This window comes from Leptosomus discolor, chromosome 4 (genome assembly GCF_034619465.1).
Source record: "Leptosomus discolor isolate bLepDis1 chromosome 4, bLepDis1.hap2, whole genome shotgun sequence".
Classification (NCBI taxonomy): domain Eukaryota; kingdom Metazoa; phylum Chordata; class Aves; order Leptosomiformes; family Leptosomidae; genus Leptosomus; species Leptosomus discolor.
Window position 1 is genome coordinate 73,018,810 of NC_141394.1, and position 23,777 is coordinate 73,042,586.

General features: G+C 38.4%; 1 protein-coding gene across 1 annotated transcript in view; it reads right to left on the bottom strand.

The window, feature by feature from the left end:
* Positions 1-334: 334 nt before the first annotated feature.
* Positions 335-23,777, bottom strand: part of HTT (huntingtin) — a 91,213-nt gene continuing 67,770 nt past the window's right edge. The window contains exons 49-67 of the mRNA XM_086464170.1: positions 23,631-23,776; positions 23,019-23,196; positions 22,637-22,732; positions 21,591-21,778; positions 20,220-20,346; positions 18,959-19,059; positions 16,554-16,708; positions 16,146-16,285; positions 15,893-15,975; positions 14,170-14,300; positions 13,861-13,990; positions 12,806-12,961; positions 9,989-10,179; positions 9,321-9,435; positions 8,885-9,098; positions 8,635-8,740; positions 7,085-7,247; positions 6,252-6,412; positions 335-5,301 (exon numbers count right to left, since the gene is read on the bottom strand). Coding sequence (XP_086320296.1) covers positions 5,088-5,301; positions 6,252-6,412; positions 7,085-7,247; positions 8,635-8,740; positions 8,885-9,098; positions 9,321-9,435; positions 9,989-10,179; positions 12,806-12,961; positions 13,861-13,990; positions 14,170-14,300; positions 15,893-15,975; positions 16,146-16,285; positions 16,554-16,708; positions 18,959-19,059; positions 20,220-20,346; positions 21,591-21,778; positions 22,637-22,732; positions 23,019-23,196; positions 23,631-23,776 — 2,795 coding nt within the window. The 3' untranslated portion in view covers positions 335-5,087. The remainder of the gene's footprint in view (positions 5,302-6,251; positions 6,413-7,084; positions 7,248-8,634; positions 8,741-8,884; positions 9,099-9,320; positions 9,436-9,988; positions 10,180-12,805; positions 12,962-13,860; positions 13,991-14,169; positions 14,301-15,892; positions 15,976-16,145; positions 16,286-16,553; positions 16,709-18,958; positions 19,060-20,219; positions 20,347-21,590; positions 21,779-22,636; positions 22,733-23,018; positions 23,197-23,630; position 23,777) is intronic.

The window sequence follows — 23,777 nt, forward strand, 5'->3', positions numbered from 1 at the left end:
TATCCCCCCCCCAGGACTGCCACAGATAAATTCACCCTCATTCACATATACAGCTGTACACTTAAATTCTGCATTTTCTGATCTCATCTGGAATCCCAGAGAAGTTTTGGCAAGCACAGCTATTAGATACAATTAAAAGCTCAACTGTGATACTACTTCATTAATCGCAAACAGCACCGTGAATGGGAAGCGCACCTACATTTGTGGAGAGTTCAAGTGTTCTCGCATGTTTTTAAAATACTCTGTATTTGATAGCTGCTGAAAAGGATACTGGGGAAAAAACTATAGCAAGAATGCATCAAGACCTTTTTTTAAATAACCAGAGAAAAATCACTTACTGTAATAGTTATATTTTATTTTCTCTCTTAGTTTCAATGTGCAGTATTTTCAGCATTTTTTTTTTTTAACATACATCTAAAATTATATGCTTTCCTTTTCCTTTAAGTACAATTGCTTTTGGGGTTGGGGCTCCGAGCTTTTGCTCATCATTGCCCTCAAACTATACAGGACACCACCACCGGGTGCGTTACCTCACCCTTCGTCAGGCCGATCCAACGTGATGGTATGCGTACACAGACGGATGGGGATGGTAAGCTCACACAGAACGCACGTGACAAAGCAGCGCATGCTTCACAAAGGCTCTGCAGCATTTAGACCCACTTAACTTGAATACAGCTAAAACTTGACATACGATAGAAGCTCTCCTGGGTATGACTGTGGGATTCTCCAGCTTTGCAATGGATACTTTAAGGCAGCATGCACAAAGACTTCATCTGAAATCTCAGTATTAGGTAAAATTAGTGTATTGGACTTCCTCAAAATTTTGCTACATTGCTTACTCTAGTTCTTACAGCAGCTTGCTCTCTTTTTGAAATAACTACCTAAAAACTATTAAAGTACTTTGCTCTCTTGTAACTTCCATCAAATGTATCATAACTGAAACTGTTTTAAAAGTAAGAGCAAAGCACCTATCATTGTCACTCAGTTGACTTCCACCTTCAGTAGAAAAGTTTAGTTGGGATTGTACATGGAAAAAGTCTGCTTTATGCAATGAACGTACTTAAATCAGTTCCCCTTCTTCTCCCACCCCATCCCCTTCAGTCACCGGGTAAGATCCTGAATGACCAAATTCAATTAAACTGCTTATTGCTGTATTTATTGCTCATTATACCCTAAAATTTCTTTTATTTAGGAAGCATAAACGCTTAGCCCTGACAGCTCCACAAAATCTTAAGACAAACCAGGTCTGCTGCTCTTGGAGAACTGCCTTTGCAGTGTTTTTGACACAACCTCCTTATCTGCTATATGAAGTTAACAGCCATTTGAAAAGGAGAATGGTGAGACAGAATGCTCTTAAGGCAAGTCTACTAAATATCAACAAATTACTTTTAACCCAAAAGGTTCCACTCATTCCCCACTTTGTTTGATGTAAATCTGTTCATTCATTACTCAGTGCTTTAGGAATGCTGCTGGTGGTTAAGAAACAAGCAATGTCTGAGAAGGCATTCCTACCAAAGCAAAAGCACTACACAATCATTTACTAGATGCTTTAGGCAAGAAATGACATCTGAGTACAGACTTTAGACAAGATTTAAATAAAGTCACATTCAAGTTCAAGTGGCAAAATGCATAAACAGTCAAGAAAATACTTTGAATCCTACAAATAAGAACCATTTTACAACGGGTCGTAGTTTCCAACTCCTCACTCTTGAACTCAGCGCAAGGGCGGGGGCATGCTGAAATGAAATGCAACCAAACTTTATTTAATGGGCCAGTGGGTAGCTGGCCCAAAAACTATTTGTAAGAAGTTGGCTAGCGTACGGTGTTCTTAAAGGAGGGCCACATTACAGATTTGGTAAAGCAGGCTGACAACCGAATTGTAAATGAAGTTTTAAACATTAATCTGTCTTGGGTATGCTCCCAATCACGCCATACCTCTAATCTTGTAAGGCTGTAAAGAAGCCAGTTCCACTGCAAAGCACACGAAAGACACCGTTTGCTTTGGTTAGCCGGGACACCAAATGCGAGTCTTAAGCCCAAACAGACTTCTACTCTGTTCTCAATGAGAAACTTGAACAGCCTGATTTTCAGAATTGGCTTTCTATCTACAGCAAGTTAAAAACATTCTGTGAAATTTTGCCTTAAGTCAGCCTCAACTGACAAGCGATTTGTTCTTTTTTTTTTTTTTGCTTTAAATCCAACATTGGTATTTCTCAGTGGCCACTGTTTTTGCTGTTACTGTCCCCACGGCATACCTCTTGGCTCTTGTCACTAGCAGCAGGGAGGAGTGATTCTAAATATGATTTCACCCCAGAAGAAGTGGGGGTGGTGAAAGTGTGTCTAGGAAAGACAGGAAAGAGTGCTGCAGGTGAAATGTTAGACTTGAAGCACTATCAGTGTGTGTTTCCACAGTAGGAAGACCCTTAAGTTACATTCCCTTCAGGTCACTGAGAATTTCCTAAGAGGAGGTACCCTTCTTTAGACACTTAGGACAGGTTTCAGGAGGTATACTACGACAAATCTCCAAGAGAGGTTAACAGGTGGAGGTATTACTACCCGTGAATCTGTGTGAGGTTAGAACTGACTGCATCAGCTCCAAAGCTTGACTTGAAATGTAAGTATTTGCTTGAAGGCCAGCAATGGGCATTTGAGGAAACAGGGTCTGTCACATCTGACGTTTTTCATCCAGCCATGCTAACTGCTTAATTCAATGTATTCCTTCACTGGTTGGAAAGATCCAGATTGGTTTGGAAAGTTTCCCAAGGTAAAGTAACCAGCTATTCTGTGTTAATCACGAGGAGCTTAAAATGATGAAGAATTTAACAGTTTGTAACACAACGTATACTGTTATATGGTGAGAATATGACTAACCTGATGCCTAAAAAATATATTAAAATCTATTTTAAATTTTGGAAAATAGCTTACAAAAATATTTTCACTTAAACTATATATCGTACAAAAACTGACTGGTATGTGGGTTTACAGTACAAAACGATTATTGGTGGTTACAAAAGGGAAGAGTGATCTATACTACCCTTAATGAAAACACAGGGCATTATATCTCACTGCCTTGAATTAGTCTCTTATCAGAATTAAGATAATTTCCAATATAACTCAAAAACTTTCAAACAGTATCTATTTTATTAAACCTTTTCCTGAACTCCTGTTCAGTTTCTTTTAAAAATCACCACAGTGCTGTGGCCCAAGAAAGAAGAGTAACCCAACTAAGGGCAGAAATAATTGCTCTAGATAGTAAGACCTGTAGAGAGCTAAATACAGCAACATCTACAGTTGTTTCTACTGCCCATACTATCAGTTTCCTCTATCGGTTTCTAAAAGGAAGTGATACCAGTGGACAATTCCTTCGTAATCAATTTATGGGCAGAAGCAACAATTTTTGGTCTAGATTGGAATTAGTTTAAATACATGGGTTTAATAAATACAAATATACACATCTGTATACATTAAATGTTGTCACATGTGTATAATTTCAACATATACATTATATACAGAAATACATACAGTACATGCTCCTCCTGACAACACTATCTCATTTTTCCAAGTGTCACCAAAAGGTGTGATAAGAAAATGAAAAGAGGTTAAATATAGGATGTGACTGAGAACCAAGGTACCATTTCTCTACAACTAAAGAATTATAACAAATCCAACTAAAGACAAATGCTGCGCTAGATTTCCCCAATGCTTAGGAATCAGTGGGGTTCCCTGGGTGGTGAGTAAAAGCTGTATCTGGCCCTGTGTAGTGTCCTGAAATTCATAGATTCTTGTACTGTGTTTGTGTCTAAAGCATTAGGCGTACAACAGGTAATAAAAGAGGTTGTGTAATCTTAACACCTTAGCCAGTCCCAAAGTAGACCACAGCAGCCTTCTGATTCTTAACTGCTAGCATAAATTTGTTCACATGAGAGTGGTTTGAACCCAGATGACTCCATGGTCTCAGTTAGGAAAGGTCAAATGGTTACTGACTGCCAGGGAGCTTGCACCTTTTTCTCTTGAAATGCCGTGCAGCAAATAAGAGCAGTTTCTTAAGTACACAAAAGGCTGATCCAGAGTAACTCGTCCTCTCTTACCATTATGTCTCAAAATAAAGGAATTCAAACGATGATACAGTAAAGTGGATCACAAGAATGCCTCCTTAGTACAGTCTCTCAACACAAATTAATCAACATATTCCAGTTTTAAAGCACTTTAAGAAAAAGTGAGATGCAAAACAAGATGTAATCTGTACATTAAGATGGATTTCCAAAAGGAACATGAATTCAAGCACAACAAAAAAAAATGAGGACAATACAGATGTCAAGACATTCAGTAGCGTGGCTTCTGTTCATCTCAAATTACAGCACAGGTCATGCACCACACATCTTAGAATTTTACATACTGTACATGATATAGAAATATTTAAGTTAAAATTTCCTTTACTGATATACTGTACTCAAATTTTAAATCCTGAGAAGAAAAAAGAAAAATGTGTGGTTACATATGTGCACTATATCTCCGATATCACCAACACATACACCACAGGATATCAGAAAGTCCAGAGACAGGAATTACATGCTGGAAGTGTAAATCACGAAAGCCGTTTTTGCTTTTCCTTGTTTGGGAGAGACATTAGGAAACAATTTCTATTTTGTACTACACAACAGTATATACAGGTACATAAAACTATGAAGTTCTCTAATGACTGCAGCTTGCAATAACAGTCTTTCTGTCAGTTTCTTACCAGCTGCACCACAGCGGCTTCAGCTGAACATTAGGAAAAGGAGTAACACCAGTTACCTTGCGTGTAGTACTTGCTTGTATTTTAGAGTTAGTCCCAAACACCACTTGAAAAACACTGTAATATTTCTTTCCACTCACAGGTGCCTGGTGTCAACAACAACAAGAACTGCACGAGACTTTTCACGTGATTTCCAGTGCTGCAGAGCACTTGTCCATGAATTCTGGAAGTCAAACTGACAGGTCGATATTTATCACAAATGCAACCCCAGATACTTTCTTGATCTTGCATTCCTCATCATTCGTATCAGATTCCAACACTAGTCATGCAGTTCCATTACACGTCAGGATGTTCAACATGCTGTGACCTTATGGACATTTTGCAAACAAGTTAGTAAGCGATGATATGGGGTTCCTGGAGATGCTACCACCTCAAACACCGACTGAAAGGCCCTCCGATCTAATTCTTCATCTATCTGATGTCGGTAGAAGTCTATGGCCACCAAACAGAAGATGTTAACATCCACTTGCTCCGATTTTCCCATTCTGCTGATAATATGTGGAAGACTGAAATACAAGTTAAGGTCATAACATGACAGAAGTTGCTCATCTTCTGGTACAGCAGTTTAAACACTGTTCTCCGATGAAATGGTGTATTTTTGAATTCACCAACAATGTTAAAGTGCAAAATACTGTCATGCAGCAATTAAACTGCTACTACAGAAATCCTATTTCTTCATTAACTTCTCACAATTTCTTATCCCCAGAAATTCATTTCAATCTAGCAGTAGCTTTCTTTATCGACTGGAGCAAACAGTGCCATCAGCACCACCGCTGCAACTGAGAGCCAAAGAGCACTGCTGAGATTAAGAGTCATTAGGAAGATTCAAACATGGCATATGGCCACTCTTTTACCTGGTCATGAAATGCAACAGTTATTTTTCTGTTTATTTGGGGGTTTTGTTTGTTTCTAAATAAACTCAGCACTCATATCACCTATGTCTTTTGGCTGTTCCAACTTATTTGGCTGATGGTCACTCCACTGCCAAAGCTCACCATTGCTGCAGTGCACCTCGATGGGGACACTTACAAAGTACAGTTTGTATGTAGAGCATAATTTTCTTTCATTTGAAAGAAATTTTGGTTTGTTTTTTTTTTTTCTTGCAGAAGGAATACAGAACAAAGCTTTTAAAGGTCACTGCAAAGCTATCTGGTGAAGCTTTTAAAAAGACCTTCAAAGTAAGGACTTTCCCAGTCATCTTGCATAGACACAAGAACAGATCTTAAAACAGTAGTTTTAGACAACTTCATCCTCATAATCTGTTTAGAATTTATCTTTTTTCCCCCCTTAAACCTGAGGTACCAATAGTGCAAAGTGATATACATCACTACTAACTGCAGTTATTCTGCCTTTTTTTGTGTTAAACTGGTACTGTTATCCTTCAAGGCTACCAATGTGCTCTACAGAATCACTGTATTTACCAAGAAATGGCACATACTCAGACTTTTTAGGATACATTGCTGAAATCCATTGACTGGTGGAAGCACTGACAAAAAAACAGGAAAGACTCCACATTGCCATTGCCACGGGCGTTCTTTGTGTGAAATTAGAGAGAGACAGCATCACCCAGTCACGGACCATTGAGGACTGTCCAGTGCTATGCAGTGTCTGGAACACCTGCAAAAACATTTTACACAGGAATAAAGGCATGGTAGATGGCCATGGAAAAGTTTCTCTTGTAAAGGTTGTCTCCAGGTACAAAGCCCTAAGGTTCATAAACCAGATTCTTGGAGACAACTCTGAGTCTAAAGAGTTAATGAACACAATGCCTAGACAAAGATTCTGCAAAAGAGTCAGCCAGGATCCAACTGGACTCACGACATCTGTGCCAAACTGACGCAAGCATACAGAAATGCCAGACTGGTCTGGTGTCTCTATTTTTACAGATTGAATGTGGCATGCACATACACTCAAGTGATGCATGAGCCCAGCAAGTAAGTGCTGAAGAGCAAAAAGCCCAGAAGCTCAGCTGAGTCCACAGGGGCTTGACTGTAGAGTTCACAAGTCCAGATGACCTGGGCTGGCTCCTTGAGATCTAGAGAGTCTGAGCACCAGGACCACAACTATTAATTTTGTCTATTTTCCCATTATCAGTGACTGAACTGTACTGCTGTGAGCTGTCTTCCATGCGACACGGTGATTCCAGCCCTCCATGTCACCTACAAGACAAAGCTCACAGCAGTACAGCTCAATCACTGCAACTGGTTTGTTACATCAAATAAAATCAATATATACCCCTCTGGTCAGTTAATCAGAAATCTGCTAAAAAAACCCAAATATAAACACTACCTTATAAACTACCGTTGCCATGAACTGCGGGTAAGGCTGCTGATTGGATAAAAACTCTCCAATAACTTTGTTCATTACATCTTGTGGGGGGAAAAAATCATCCAGGAACTGTGGAAGGATCCGAGCCACTACTCTAGCTTCAAAAGGAAATCCCTTCCTGATCCTGAAAATAATAAAAAAGAACATATGTTATGAGTGAATTCCAGTAAACATCTTGTTCTTTTCCAGTTTGATTGGCAATAGAAAGAACATTTTACTTTACTAGATAGGCAAAAAAGTCTTCAGCACTGAGGAATCCAAATCTTCATGTAAACTTACTCTAACAATGTGCCGAGAAGTTTATCAAAGCTATTAGAAAGCTGTTGCAGGTGTCATATCCTCCCCCCACACCCTTTTTTTTTTGTTTTGGGTTTGTTTGGGGTTTTTTTAAATAGTCAACCTTTGTTGGAAGCTCTGGAATTGTATCAGAGACAAGATTTAATAATAGGAATGATGAAAAAACTAAACAAGAACAAAAAATGACAGGGAGATCACTACTCCTAATTATCAGAGAAAAGACCATTTGTAAGAACACCACTCATTTCTATTCATAACATCTCTGCATTTTTTTATTCAAGGCCAGGATGAAAAATGTATCAAACAGGAAAAGCTAGTTGTGCTGCACTGTAAAGAGGAGAAAAGATACTCCAACTTAAAGACAATTTTATTTAAATAACATGATTGGAAAATCTTCCTAATAAAGGCTGCATCCGTTGATGTGTCAAGATCAAGTTACCATTGTGCGATCATTCCCCACAAAAGTTATTTTCTGCTTGTAGTATTCATGTATGTTTTGCTAACTCTTAGGAGTGATATTTTCAAAAGCACTCAAACGCTGCTCTAGCTTCATTCTTGCTGAGTGCAGAAGTGAAACCCTCATCCAATTTTAGGGAAAAACCACTGAACACTTCAAAAAAATGTAAGCCCTTATCCCACAAACTACTACGCAAAACATAACATGCTATGCTCACTTAAGACAGCTTGAGATTTTCAGATCAAAACAGGGGTTTTGCAACATTTCCATTAAATGAGTTCCATGTGAATACAGAAGTTTTACTGTACCCTTCCACTGCAATTACTTAACAGCCTTGGAAAGAGCAACACTCGGGTGGGGGAAGGGGAAAAAGGTTTTAAACTCTTAGGGTGGTTTGAAAGACTATTTCCTGTAAACTGGATTTATATCCTTGATTATGCAGAAGACATCCTGAAAAGCACTTAAGAGTTTGACCTGAAGGGAGCTGGAAATACATTTATAAAGTATTACGGATTGCACAACACACAGTATCATTTAGGACATGTCTGTTTTCCATTTACATTCCTGTACATTTGTGCTGCCTTCAGCAATTCCATCAGTGTTACTGTGTGTACCAGAAGTATCAATTTTAAGCAGCGGTAAGCAGAGAAACATCATTAATTAAATACTAGAACTGTCAGACAGAGAAGTGACCACACAATGCCAAACAGAATCATTTCCCTCCCAGTGCCCCATTAGACATGTTTTATCCTCTCACCTATCAAAAAGCACAGATACTCGTTCCATAGCTACGATCACAGATTCGCTGTCAGGAGCGGCAGGATTTGCATCTGTGGTACGACTGGGGCTGATTTTTTCCTTTCCTAAACCAAAATAATTTTTTATAAGTTTACTCTGTGAATGGTAAAATAAGACCTTTTTATCCTTGGTAACAAAAATAAATGAAGAAAATTAGCACTGTTAGTAAGCTAGTCTCTCAGCACAAAGGTATAAGTAGTAGTAAATACCTGTGTACATGCAAGTCAGCATTAATCCAAGTGCTGCCATTGCTCTGTGGGGGCTCTGCACATTCACTCTGTCAACACTCAGTTTAACAAGTGATTCACTATCCAGCCTCGAAAGTTGCTCTGAAAGGAGGAGTCTTTCTAATCCTCTCAGGACACAATGATAAATAATGGATGGCGTTGATTCATCACTTCCAGACACCATGACTCCACACATCTGAAACAAAGAAAACAGCCAACTATCTGGTTTTGAGGTGTATTTAGGTCATCTTCTAGCACCATACCACTGCAGCTAGAATGGAACTGCACCAGGTATTAAGAAAACCTGACGAAACTAAACCCAAAAGCATACCTCCACCACAATAATCAAGTGTTAAAGGTAGCTATGTGGTGACTCCAGGTTACACAACCACCTGCGACTGGAAGCATCACAACATACCTGTATAATTCCTGCAGAGAATTCAGGCCCTACATCGAGTGGGTAATTCTCAATCAAGTAGAACGCAGCTGCACACATTACCAAGATGTGCTGTTGATTATGGATATTCACACAACTGTAAATAAGCAAAACCACTAGTGGTCACTTACAAAGTTGTCTAGGTCACTAACAGAGACAATATAAACAATCCTTACAAACAATAAGCATTTTTTCACGTGAAATTTATGCAATTTTTAAAAAATCACACGAAGTATCATCAAGATGCCATAAGAAAGCACTGGTTATTATGGGAATCCAGAGAAATGCAAGAAAGTTCTCAGCAATATAATTACAAGCTATCATTGCCTGACTTGTTTAGGAGAAATAAACTTCATTACTGTTCCTGTAAGTCTTATTCAAAGAGTAAGCCTTTTAACAGAAAAATAAGGTTTAGGGAACATAATTTACCAGAAATAAGCGGAGCTATCAAACAGTTTTCTCACCCTCAAATATCCTTTTGCTTCTGTAAATCAAATCTAAAATTGGCTGATATTTTCAATGAAAATGCCAAAACCTGCTTGATACAACAGCCTGCTCTAAAATGTACTGACAACAGCAAACCATAAAGAGCCCTTTTGTTCACACATAAGCATGCAACAGTTCGGGGTGGGGGGAGAAACGAGTCTTACTGTGCTACTCCTCTCAAATTGGAGAGCAGATACTCGCTGATAATTGGAATGAGTTGCTTCGCTGTCTCATCAAGCAAGTCACACTCAAGGATATAAAGAATTCCATGCAGAGCTCCAATCCGACTTGGCATGTGGGTGCTTCTTAGGGTTGACTCCAGCAGTCGACTTACTGGTTCAGCCACAGCTTTATCCTAATACATCCAACGAGAGCATCATTAGAAGTCAACACCAGTTCAATACTGGTGACTCCTGTCACTTCGAAACACTTGGAACAAATTAAAGAGCAGAAAATATGGTATGAACCAGAGCCTGTCTTTGAATCAAATGTCACAAGATTAATATAATCAGGTAAGAGATGATTTGCAGATTAACTACTAAACTATTGCTGCTTTGTTTTACCTGTAAAAAGTTATCTCATGATTTAAAGCCATAAAAGGATAAGGATAAGCATTAGGTCAGTAAACAGTATGCGCTTCAAGAATCCTTTACATACAGGACTTGGATGGTTAGAATCTTCTGGCCTTCCAGCTAACCACAAAAGACACTTCTGTCTGAAACTGACTTGTAGATGCCTATGGTCTGCATCCAAAAGAACACTGTCATCCACTCCACTCATAGTACAGCATTGCATCGACTTGTTCTCCAAGACCACTGGCACTCAGACCTACACACCTTTCTCTCCAACAATCCCATGATCTGGACAAGGGGATCAAGTGCACCCTCAGTAAGTTTGCAGATGACACCAAGTTGCGTGGGAGTGTTGATCTGCTTGAGGATAGAAAGGCTCGGCAGACGGACCTAAAAAGGCTTGATCGATGGGCCAAGGCCACCTGCATGAGGTTCAACAAGGCCAAGCGAAGGGTTCCACAATTGAGTCACAACAACCTCAGGCAGCGCTACAGGCTGGGGATGAGTGGCTGGAAAGCTGCCCAGTGGAAAAGGACCTGGGGGTGCTGGTCGACAGCCGGCTGAACATGAGCCAGCAGTGTGCCCAGGTGGCCGAGAAGGCCAACAGCCTCCTGGCCTGTATCAGCAATAGTGTGGCCAGCAGGGCTAAGGATGTGATCATCCCCCTGTACTCAGCACTGGTGAGGCCACACCTCAAATCCTGTGTGTGGTTCTGGGCCCCTCACTACAAGAAGGACATTGAGGTGCTGGAGGGTGTCCGGAGAAGGGCAACGAAGCTGGTGAAAGGTCTGGAGAACAGGTCTGATGAGGAGCGACTGAGGGAGCTGGGGTTGTTTAGCCTGGAGAAGAGGCTGAGGGGGGATCTTATTGCTCTCTACAACTACGTGAAATGAGGTTGTAGCGAGGTGGGGGTCGGTCTCTTTTCCCAAGTAACAAGTGACAGGACAAGAGGAAATGGCCTCAAGTTGTGCCAGGGGAAGTTCAGATTTGATACTAGGAAAAATTTCTTCACTGAAAGGGTTATTAAGCACTGGAACAGGCTGCCCAGGGAAGTGGTGGAGTCACCATCCCTGGAGGAATTTAAAAGACATGTAGATGTGGCACTTAGGGACATGGTTTAATGGTGGACTTGGCAGTGCTGGGTTAAGGGTTGAACTCAATCTTAAAGATCTTTTCCAACCTAAATGATTCTACGATTCTATGCTCAGTCTTCAAACATCAAGCTGGTATCAGATACTTCACTCCCTTCACTGCTCTACTGTTACCAAATTACAACTTACTGGAATACACAAAATCTATTCTAAACTGTTAGATTTGAAAAGTCTCTCTTACAATCTATTTTAAGTATTTAGTAGACATTATTTGTAGTCATGAAGTATCTAAAATACTACAGGCCGATTTTACAGTGCGTGCTCTCTAGTTGCTCTTTTTAAGCAAATTTTCTACATATCTGAACAAAGAACAACAAGCAACTCTCGACAAAATCAACCTTTCCCTGCCCCGCTCCCACTAACTTGTTATATTCAGCTGTTTGCTTGTGAGAAAGTGTTATTAGTTCCCTGAGTGGGAAATCACAGCTTAGTCAGAACAAGATGATCTCTAAACTGTTTCTGCATGTTTGGCATCATTTTCACAACCTTCCCTTGCACAGTTGCTGCTCCAATAGATAGTGGAAGCCCTACCCCAAAAGTCTTTCAAAACTTTTCTTATCACTATTACCCATATAGTTTTATATTAGTCTCATGGAGAGTTTATAGAAATGTCAATTTCTTCCAAAACAATTTGTGAATTTTTTTCCCTAAATAATCCCACTCTGAAATGTCCATTGGAAAATACTACTGCTCTTCAGTCTACAGATTTAAAGACAGCAACATATTTCATTAAATAACTTGCATTAATAATGTTCTTTCCCTAAGTGCAGAACGATGCAACGGAAGGAAAAGTGAGGGAAAGGAAAGGGATACCTGACTATCAAGTTACATATTCATCAAATGCACTGTCCCAGCCTCTCATGAGATTACAGCCATTCATCTGTAACACAAATCTAGCAATAGCTGTTCCACAGTCCTCATTTCTGGCCTGAAATGTAACAGATAAGCCCAGGGCAAAGGAAACACTCAACTGAATAGGATGAGCCAAAAAGCATATTACATTAAATTAAGATCAAACCTCAAAAAAAGCCCAAAACAAACAACTTTTCTGTTTGAATGAAGCAACTGGAGATGCTGTTTGCAACCTCTGAAAGCCCAGAATACATATCCTATTACTTATAGCCATGCAGATCAGCTAAGGGATTTTCTTAGACACAAAGCACTCTTACCAAGTACATCAGATTTTGCAGCAGAAGCTAAGGATGAGTTAATCTAGACACTCATGAATTTGCAATAAACTTCCATGAGAATTTCTTACCATTCCAAGAACAGCAGCAGCTTTACAAGTGGCTGGTATCAAATACTGTACAAGAATCTCATCTTCTGACGGATGCACCTTTCGCAATTCTGTCAAAGTTGTATACATCATCTCAAACTGATTCCTTTCTGTAAATAAGTCTGATACTGCCAGAAGCTGTACACAAATTAAAATTGAATATAATAAAGCCCATTAGCAGACAGCCAAAAACTGACTCTCCTTTCTGTTATAATTGTCAGCAAAAGATTTCTTGATCATCTATTAAACGTGTAAACATTAACTTAAGTGTCTGGAGTAACTATTGTTGTCCAGAATTAATTCCACCATCCATCTCAGATAACAACTACCTCCAAATGGTCCCTTTTTTCTAAAAGTTTTACAAAACCAAATCCACTACAGTGAATAATTCTGGAAAATGAACAAACATTGCCATTTACAACGTACTAAAATATCCCAAAACACACAATACATCCTCTTTTGGAAGGACAGTTTCATTTTAAGACTTTCATAATAGGGAATAATGGCTATCAAGACACATTCTACACCTGTGTTCTTTAGTTTGCTTCTACACTTCGATAGTCAATTCAATCCTCTAATTCACTGTTGTTCCATCTTGATTTTCTTACAAAGAGATAGGATAAGTAAAATCCTGAAATCTACTTTCAGCAGGTAGTCAAGTAAAATACTGACTATCATTAAGCAATAGTAAAGTGTTTGTAATGTAGTAGCAGAATATATCCAGATGCTTAGATAGTTTTATATCCAGATGCTTAGATAGTTTAAATCAGCATAACGCTGAGGCTTTGAGCAACCTGGCCTAGTGGAAGGTGTCCCTGCCCATGGCAGGGGGGTTGGAACTGGGTGATCTTTAAGGTCGCTTCCAATCCAAACCTTTCTCTGATTCTGTAAGTTATATTTCTGCACTACCAATATAATAGCACTGCCAAGAAAAATCAGTATTTCCCATCTATTAAAAGATGCTTTACAAATGCTGCTTAGCTCTGAGTATTTGTTAATATATACTCAATTATGACTGAATAATAGTTTAGACTTACTGATCGCACCACTTCGCTAATCAAAATGACTGGTGTTCTCTTGCTGGGGTTTGCTGGCAATATCCACTGACTATACAGTTCAAGCAAGAACTGAGAACAAGAATGGATATCTACACCAGCCCGATGTTTCCTGCAAGGCACAATAAGCAAGTGTTAAAATGGCTGTTCTTAAGCCCTGCTAAAATACTTGATTTGAAATAATAGAGTTATTTACCAGTGTCCAATTCATAAACCCAGCTTATTGAACTCAAGATGAGGAGATAAAAGCTTATTGATAAGCCAAAGGAGAGACAGGAAAAAATAAGACACCTGGTGTTAATAGGAGAGGTTGGTGGTGAGGAAGGAACCGGTATGTCATTCTCATCTTCTTCATCCTCACCCCACTCTTCTTCTCTCAATGGAGTGATATTATTTCCTAACCATATGGAGTGTATAGAGACCTTGCAACACAAAAAAAAAAAAAAAAAAAAAAAAAAGAAAGAAAAACAAATAGAAAAAAAAGCATAACCTTTAACACCCTCATAGGCAGATTAGAAAAATCTTAGAAGCCAAACACATTTTTCATCTGAATGACAGGCAACACAGCCTCAAGTAACGTTTACATGAACGGCACATCACTTAATTTTTTAAATTATTTTTATTTTTTAACCATTTTCAACATTTTAGTTTAACTCACTTGAAACTGTATGGCACAGCACACACAGCAGCACCATGTGCTTAGTACAGCAATACAGGTGATGCTGAAAGCAGCACCTGGCTAACCTGTAAGCACACACCAACAATGCACATGCATCATCCCACAGTCAACATACCAGATCTAAAATCTAAAGCAAAGTATAAATATTTACAATTCACATTAAGCAAGAAAATAATTCATAAAGAACTGTAAGAGTGCAGTTCAACAGAAAACACATTCCTAACTCTTCTCAAACTGTAACTCAGCATATCCGAAGGCAATACAACCTTTCTCCTGAAACCAGACAAGACTAAGATTTCAAGTCCTTTGACGCAGGCTAGATAAACAATTACCTACAAAGAAGTAAACTTCTTAGTTGTTCTTTAAGTTTTATTTATAAAATTAAAGTTTCAGAACAATAAGATCTGCTGATGTGATTTCATAAGTGATCTGTCTGAAGATTCCAAAACAAAATCAGCATTTCCTGTGTTTCAATACAAGTATTACTTTTTCCTCTAAAATTACTTATCTTGCATAGCTCACGACTTCTTTCTTAGACATAAGATATCCTTACACACAATTCTTTTTCATGTTACACAAAAATATAGGCAGATTTATTTATTTTTCAAGCAGAGTGTCTAATGTCTACTATTGCTATAGAGTTAGCAGCTTTTGTAAATAACACGTAGGTTCTGTAAACCTGCAAATACTGAGCATTCAAGCCATTTAGAATCTAAAGAGATAGATAGCTGGAAACAGACAAACAATCATTTATTCCTCTCTATTAGTTTTTTTCACTAATGCAGACTATCCAAACAGTGAAACAAATACTACATTTAAAACTTACATGTAACTTTATGTAAAGACTAATTTTTCATGGAGATAAATAACTGGATAAGGACTAATTTTTTTTATTCACTGTATGTAGTGTTAGTTTTCCAACTAATATCATCCAGTGAAATTTATGTCCCTACACTGGCTTTATTTAAAATTAAAACAACGTTGATTATGTCATGTCCAGTGATTTTTTTCATTTCCTAAGGACTACTGCAAGCATGGCGTAGCAAATCAAAATCCAATAGTTAAAGTGGAAGCTGACACTACAAGGGCACTTTAACACTCACGGCTGAAAAGCACAACTCAATAGCTGGCTCACGGGCAGACCTCTCACACACAAGCAAACATTCCATGATACGTGGGACAGCTGGCTGAGAGGAGTCACTCAGTTATGATCTACCCTGCATCACTCGAAGCTTTTAGTTTAGATTGGATGTTAAGCAATGCTTCTTAACTGAATTTTCACAAACTGGAAGAACTGGAATAAAAGTCAAGTTCAAAGTTAATGTTTTAACAAACCTGTCCCAGTTTATAATCCATATCTCCTATTTCTCGTTCAGTATTGATCTGCAGTAAGAGTTTTTCATGGCTGATAAGAGCACCTGTAACAAAACAGAAGACAAGTTTTTAAAACATGCATAACAAAGTAGATGTGAAAATGGCTTCATTTCCTGCAAAATGGATTTCAATTAAATTCCTAAGAGTATCTCTTCTACTTTTTAAATGTAAAAGAAAGTCACTCTTCCTCTAGTCCCCCAACAGAGGCACTTACCTGTAGTAGCAGGAGAAAGTGATGGAACAGGGTCCCAAGCTTGGTATAAGTGATGAGTGGCAATATTATCTCTCTTGGATACCATTGCTTGGATTTCCTGTTCAACAATTCCCCTGATAACACTTAGCTTCCTCCCAAACCTGAAAGCCCAACAGAAATCGATTTAAGCATTTTTGTGCAAGTCTGACTAGCTTACTCTACAATGGTATAGGTCTATGCTTATTTTCATTATCAGGAATGCTAAAACTGAGAAGTGTTGAGAAATACATTCTGCACACTGTTTACTAGATCCGCCTGTATACACTCTTGCTTAGAAAATATATTCTATACGTATAGCTACAGCTAGATTAAGCAATTGTAATTATGTATTAATCACTTTTATACATTTTAGAACAAGTAAAAAAATACCTTGTGTCCAGAGCTTTTAAAGCTTTGTTGCGGGGCTGCTGTTCCAAACAGCTAACTGCTGGATTGCCTGCAACAGGTATTGTCATTGCACTCAGCACCAAGGAAGTTATGGCTTGTACTGCAAGAACATTAATTTGGGTCCTCTCTGTGTCTTCCTGTAAAATGAACTTACTGTAATTTGAATTGTAAAAAGAATAATCTTGAAAGCCCTGAATAACAGTTTGTCACCTTCACTAAATTATCGTTAATAAGCCTGACATCTAGACTTCTTCCCATCCAGAAATCTAGCTGGTGTAAGCAACGCACACAAAGCACTGTCTGTAGCAGCAACACATCCTTCCATCTCATCAGCTATTCTGCATGCATCCTCTCTTATCCCAACAGCATTAAAACCTCAAGATGTCAATTTTAGTTTCTTTGTTTGCATCTACCCATTAGTCACCTGTTGAAACAAAGCATCAAATAAGATCAAATCTGAGTTGGAAAATCTTCAGAGAAGGATCTGTGTTAACTGTTTTTAGCAACTGCCCGTTTAGGAACAAAACTCAACCTCATCATGAATTTTCAGTAGCATTTTTCTGGGCATCATCATCCAGATGCATCTGATACATCTTCCAAACCAAGATACTACACATTTGCTATTTAGCACTGCTGTAGAAGTGCAAGAAAACTGTAACACAAATTTCTTAAAATATTTGGTTAGATTCAATCTATTTTTCATACCTGAGGCACTGCCATTTTTCCCCAATATAAGTATTTGGAACCTCACACATTGCATCAAGTACTTTGCTACTGTAAATCATCACCACTGTAGTAGACCGCTTCTCTCCCTTTTAAAACAAATCTCGTAAAATAAACTTCTGGCACTGGGGGTTGTAAGTCATTCTCCCTGTGTTGATGGTAGCAAGAATCTTTGCAGTACACTTAACTACTTTTTTTTTTGCTCAGAACTGTTTCTCATCAGTACTTTGACTAAATCAGGTTTTTTTTACAAACTAAAATTAGAACAGCAGCACCAACACTTGCAGGTTCTGAACTGGTAGGATGCTTCTCAGTTGTTGCTTTTGTTGTATTGATTCTGATTCCTTCTTGAAAGTATCAGACCACAAGAGAGTCTGAACCTTTTTAGACAATGTAAGGCTGCAACAAATTTTCAACTTTTTTTTATGAAAAGAATTATGTATTTTTGTTTCAGAAAATATTAACATACTTAAATTTATAATAGCGCTTACAATGTTTGCAATTTTGAACATATTAGTCTTCTTTGGAAAGTAAAGGAGCAGTATGATTCCTGTTCTACAAATAAACGCGCTCTATGTGACAAGTAAGGAACTACCAGTAGCTAGGTTGCCTTAAGTCTGACCTAACATGCCCATTATGTAGAAAAGAGTTAAGTAAAAAATTCTGCAGGCTGCACAAGCGTCCAAGCCAGTCGAACTAACAGAATATGCTAACCCAGGGAAGAGGGATGAGGATGCCCTAGTCCTTTTTGGAGTCTGACACCTAGGAAGCAAGGGAAACAAACCCCTTTGTCTGCTACCCAAGATTCACCATTCTTAGGCATCTATCCTTTGAATTCCTCAAAGCACTTCAGACACCACACCTACCATCAGGACCATTCGCAGCTGGGGAGTGAATGCTATTACAAGTCTAGGAACAAACATCTGTTCAGGTCAAAGAGCAAGAACCTTGTAAAATCAGTTCACTAGTAGGTGAAGACACCTGAAGAGGGAAAGCCTCTTCCACGATAGCTAAGTTCACTCTTACCTTTGCTTTTGGTATAGATAAATTCCTTCCTCTTTGATCCCCAAATGCCCTCCACTGAATTTTGAACACTTACCTGAAGTATCCAAGTTAGAAGCCCAGATATCCAATATACAGTCTACAACTGGGAGCAAGAGACATGGGCATACATCTCCAGGTCAATTCGCTTCTCGTCAAGAATCTTACCAAAAAATTTTACCAAAGAAACTCCCCTTGAAGTTTGATTATTAGATAGCACAGATAATTGCAGCAATATGTACTAGTTACAGTTAACTAGTGTATTTCCTAACAGCACAGTTCTCTCACACATTGCTTCTCTCAAAGTTTTTGGAGTGCCCATCATGCCTAAAGCCAAATATTTAATCAAGCAAACTTTGAACTGTGTGCATGTTGAGAGATGTACTAATGTAAAGTTGAAACAGCTTCACTAAAATGTATCCATACTCTTGACACGCTTGCAGAAGCTTTAAGCCAAAAGATGGATGTGTCTGAACTCACGGGGATATGAAGACAAGGAAATATAAAACAGTAATCATTTCTTAGTTTTAGTCACTACTTTTCTGCTTTACAGGTTCATTAATAGAAACATTTTTCTTAGTTTAAGCAAAATTCAATTTAAAAAATTCAGTGAATGATATTACCTCTTGTTGGTTCTCCTCTTGGTCCATTACAATAGGCTGAGTCACAAGCACACCAAGCAAGGTAGCCCAAGTCTCTTCAAACTGAGTACGGCTGATCCATCCTATGGAAACACCCGGATATAGCCACTGATGTCTTAATACAAACTTAAACATGAACAGCATTAAAAATGGTACTTCGTTTCCACAGATTTAGATTCATACCATTTCCTATTTGATCTGCCATTTTTTGTAATCACTGCAGCTTAAATTTAAACTCTTTATTTTACGAAGTAATGAACCCTGTAGAAGAGTTCTGCACAGTTCTGCACATTATTAAATGATCCTGTGCGCGTTGTTTCTTATATACATTTCAATATTTTGACTGTCCAACTTTCAAAGAGATCTATCAGGTTTTCAAAACACAGAAAATCATCCAGAAATTCTCACAAGTCAGTCAGAGAATCTCATAATGATCCAAGAAATCTTCATACTCTAAAAAGCAGAACAACTGAACTGCCTAGAAATAGGCCATTAAAATTCAAGCCCTTCTCAAAGTTTTTCCAAACAGATTTTTACCTATAAAAAGATTGCAGAGGATTCCTGAATAAATACCTTGCAGTTTATTCTAATGATATCCAAAGAATCAAAAATGAGAATGTCATCTTAGGCATCACAGTGATCAAACAGAAACCAGTGCCACACCACAAGTCAGTTAAATTTTAACCTGTAGCTCAGAAAGAGGGGAAAAAACCACCAACCAAAACCTCAAAGAACTTCTGTAAGCATACAGGAAATGTGATGCATTACCCTTGATAGTCTCACCTGTTGACAAAGACTTGAAGTCTTAAGCCCCACTGCTCTCAGTTCAGTAAACCTTGACCTATCCAGAAGCTTTAAAGTGACAGCATCTTATTTAAAATATTGAGTGTAGCAATAAACTCTATTTATATACTATGAATGGGAAAAAAAAAGTGGGGCGGGGGGCGGGAAGTAAACTATTCTCTAACATACTGTCAAGTGGCCATTCTGTAAGAGCACACTGCAATCACCTCCCTGAGTTGGAACAGTTTTCGGCTTTATAATTTCTTCTCTGAACTGAGCAAAATGTTAAATGTTAAGAATTATTGCAGCACAATTACTAACCTCCTCTGAAATACTATTTCTCTTCCACATAAGCAATAAAAGTGAACCAATTGAACTAGATTCAGTTATTCAGCAACTTCACAACACAGGTAAATGCTCAATAAGAGCCAACTGTATTAATTTTTAATTTTGTACATACCAAGTGTATTAATGCGATAGATGAACTCCTTAAAGATTTCTTTTTCTTGGAGAAATTCTACTGGGATTTCAGGAAAAACTGTGCCAAAGTCACCTGCAGGTTTTGGTGACCAGCCTAATTTCCATACCTAAAGAAATATAAAGAAAGTCTACTTATCCAAAACATAAATAGTATTAACGTGACAGCAATAAGTATATGTGCACCATTCAAAACCCATGAGCTATCAGTAAATAAAGTAATTCTCCAAATACAAAACAACTTCGAGAATGATTAAATACCTAAACACAGCTAATACCCATGTTACACTGTATTTCTAGTTTTGGGTTGGGTTTGGTTTTTTTTGCATATTTCTCACTACGAATTATTCATTCAGTCCTACTGTCCAAGTTTAAATATAAAAGTAAATACACTCCTCCCCTATATTTCAGTTTAGAATTCAAGTGCCAGGTGACTCCTAGATTGTGCAGAAGTGATGCTGAAAGATAATTCAGGCAAAATAGTTTACATACTATTGATGCCTGAAAAAACACGAAGATACGTACAAGAGCGGGCAAAAAAGTCTCATTAAAAAAATTAGTATCTTTTGACATCCTCTCAAAAACAGAGTGCTGAGAAACAGAGGAAGGCCAGAGAAATGGCCCCGCACATATCAGGAAACCCTCTTTTGCTCTACCTAATACGCAACTGGAAGGGTTTCCCATAATGGTTTTGAAGCTTACCAAAACAAGTCATTTCACAGTACTAACGAGGTAATCACGAGGTGTTCTAAAATCCACGATACATTGGCCAAAAAGAAAGGGTTGAAATGCCTTGTCCAAAAGATCCAAGATGAGTAAGGAACGAATGGTAACATACAATCCAAAAGTATCTGCACGGCATACCATGGTATGGTACCACAGACAAATACCTGAGTTAGTTTAGACACCTCAGCACCATTGCATCATTTTGGTGCTTACCATGACAAAAAGTGAACTTGCCAATTCAGGGATCATGAAGAAAGTAGCAGTGCAGATTTTGCACTCTTCCCAGGGTAAGCAAGACCACTGAGCAGGGGGAAATATTAGCCCTAACAAAGCACCCAAGTCACTGCTTGCTTTTGCGTTCTTAAACTACCACCTGGACATTCTTTCACATAAGAATGTAAGGAGCTCCTACACAATTTTCTAATCAAATCTGATTCCAAAGTGAACTCTTATCTGATATCTTTACAATGTGTTGCTACTCAGTATTTCAAAAGACAAACAGGCTGATCAAACTAGCTAAAGGCTGAAGTCCTACTGATGTAAAACTTTAGATGCAGCACCATGTTTGGTTTTCAAAAAGTTGTTCAATAGCTTTTAAAGTCCTGAAAACAAAGCATAATGAACATACCAAGGGAGGTACTCGTGTGTAACTGTTCACGAGAGGTAGCCTTGCTAAACTGATGATGATGTTCTTGAGGACAGGAGTAAGAAACGCTGGGATACTGCTGTTTCTTTTGTGCCCCAGTGCTAAAACAGTCTGTAAGCACTCCACCATCTCAGCTACCATTTCACAAGCTGCAGTAACGTGTCTAGTTTCTGTGTTGGGAGAAAAAGAAATCCAATTTTATGAATCTATTCAAAAGACACATAATTTAAAAAGAGACAAAAAGCCAAAAAATGCTTAATGAAAGAATAGGTCGACTAAAAAGGACAAAACCACAATACTGATGTATACAAAGAAATATTCTACGATATTTCAGATAGCTGAAGAGTACTGCCACCACCCTCCCCACAATGGCTTGCACCGTATGCCAGTCTCAGTGCTGGAGACTACCAGTATCTGAGCTCTGTCACCAGAGCAGCCCACACACTAAACCCAGGAAGAACAGGACACACCGAATGGAGCGTTTGTGAAAATTGAAAGTGACCAAACTCATCTGCTTTATGGGGAAACAGTCTCACAGCCGGCTCTATGCTACATCTGACAAGCAGGTGATTTCTGTAGAGGGAAGTGGTACCTTGCTGTACCAGCACAACTGGATATGGAAGACAATGCTGTCCCCACTCACGGACTACACTTGACCTTCACCTCAACACAGTGCTCCCATCCCATAGAAGGGCAGATAATGAATCTGCCATTCTCTAGAAGAAATACTAAATTTCATGTGGGAGAGGCAGAATTGTTAAAAACCCCACGACACCTCAAAAAGCTCAGTCTGCAGCTTGCTGCAGCTAACACAATCCCCCAACAGAGAAGTCTGCATTAATGTTTAACTTTTAAGAAAAGCAATTATACCTGTTAAAAGTATGTCAACTTATTTTTAATAAACATTTATCAAATACAAGTAAGGTCTCAGATGAACTCTCTTTAAAAAAAATAGTAATGGAAAGGGCACCTACAAATATTTCTTCAGTGAAAGTTTAAGGCAAAAGTGAAATTCACCATTTACTTACTCTGTGTGTTTGAATCAACTTCACCCTCACTTAAGCCTTTTGAAGTATTCTTCTTTCTTTCAGGACTAAGTAGTTGATTACCAGGTTCAACAGCAACTGAATCAGACAAAAATATTTAAAAGATACAGCCATTAGATATCTCATACTCGATTTTTCTCCTCAAAACCACACAGTAGTCAAATACTTAAGATGCCCAAGGCATCTGCCAAGTTCAAAAGTAAACACAAAATTTTAAATGAGAAATTAAAGTAGTAAAACCAAATTTGTCAGAGAGATAATTAAAAAGGACTCAGAGGAAATATTCTAGACACCTAGCATTTGATCAGCAACGACTGACAATTTATTAAGAAAATTTTCTCATAGCTGTTCAAATTGGACTCACCTGCTTCTATAATAAACCTAATGCAATTAATTAAGGAGCAAGCATATGTCACATTAGCTGCAGAAGCCAGCAAATTCCAGAGACTAGGCTGCTGTAATGTCAGACAGCAACAATCCAGAGCAGCTTGAAGATCTACACTTAACGGAATCTGGTCATGCATTAAACGCCATGATAGAGCCTGTGCCAAAATAAAAATTTCGCATTAACAGCAAATTCTCGCAATACAATATTTACTCAGCAATATGCAAAGTTTTACTAACAATTGTATTAATTTCTTCCTGATAGAATAGAATTTACTTTAAGCACAAGTAAATTAGGAACATTATACACTCTTTATTCAGTGTCCCAAAAATCAGTGCAGGGCCATCCTCCGCTGTGCCAAGATCCTGCATCACTCAATCAACCTCTCCTTGTAAAATGCCGCCCTTGTCCCATAAAGTCCACCTGATTTACTAGCACAGGTCAAATAAAATAACCACTGAAGAAATGTCTACAGTTGAGACAAGAAAATTGCCCAGATCAAAAGTTACTCAATGGCAATCAGTTTAAAAATCAAAGTTGTTCCCTCTCCCAACATTTCATCACATCTTTAATTATGCTGGAGTTTCTTACCTCTACTGACATAACTATGAATTTCAGGATATCATCCTCTTTGTCAGAAGGAACACGGAGACCAGCTGGTAGTTTTGAGAGTAACAACAAATACTGAGCCAGTGCACGACAAAGTGTCATCATAGACTGATACATCCCCTCATCTCC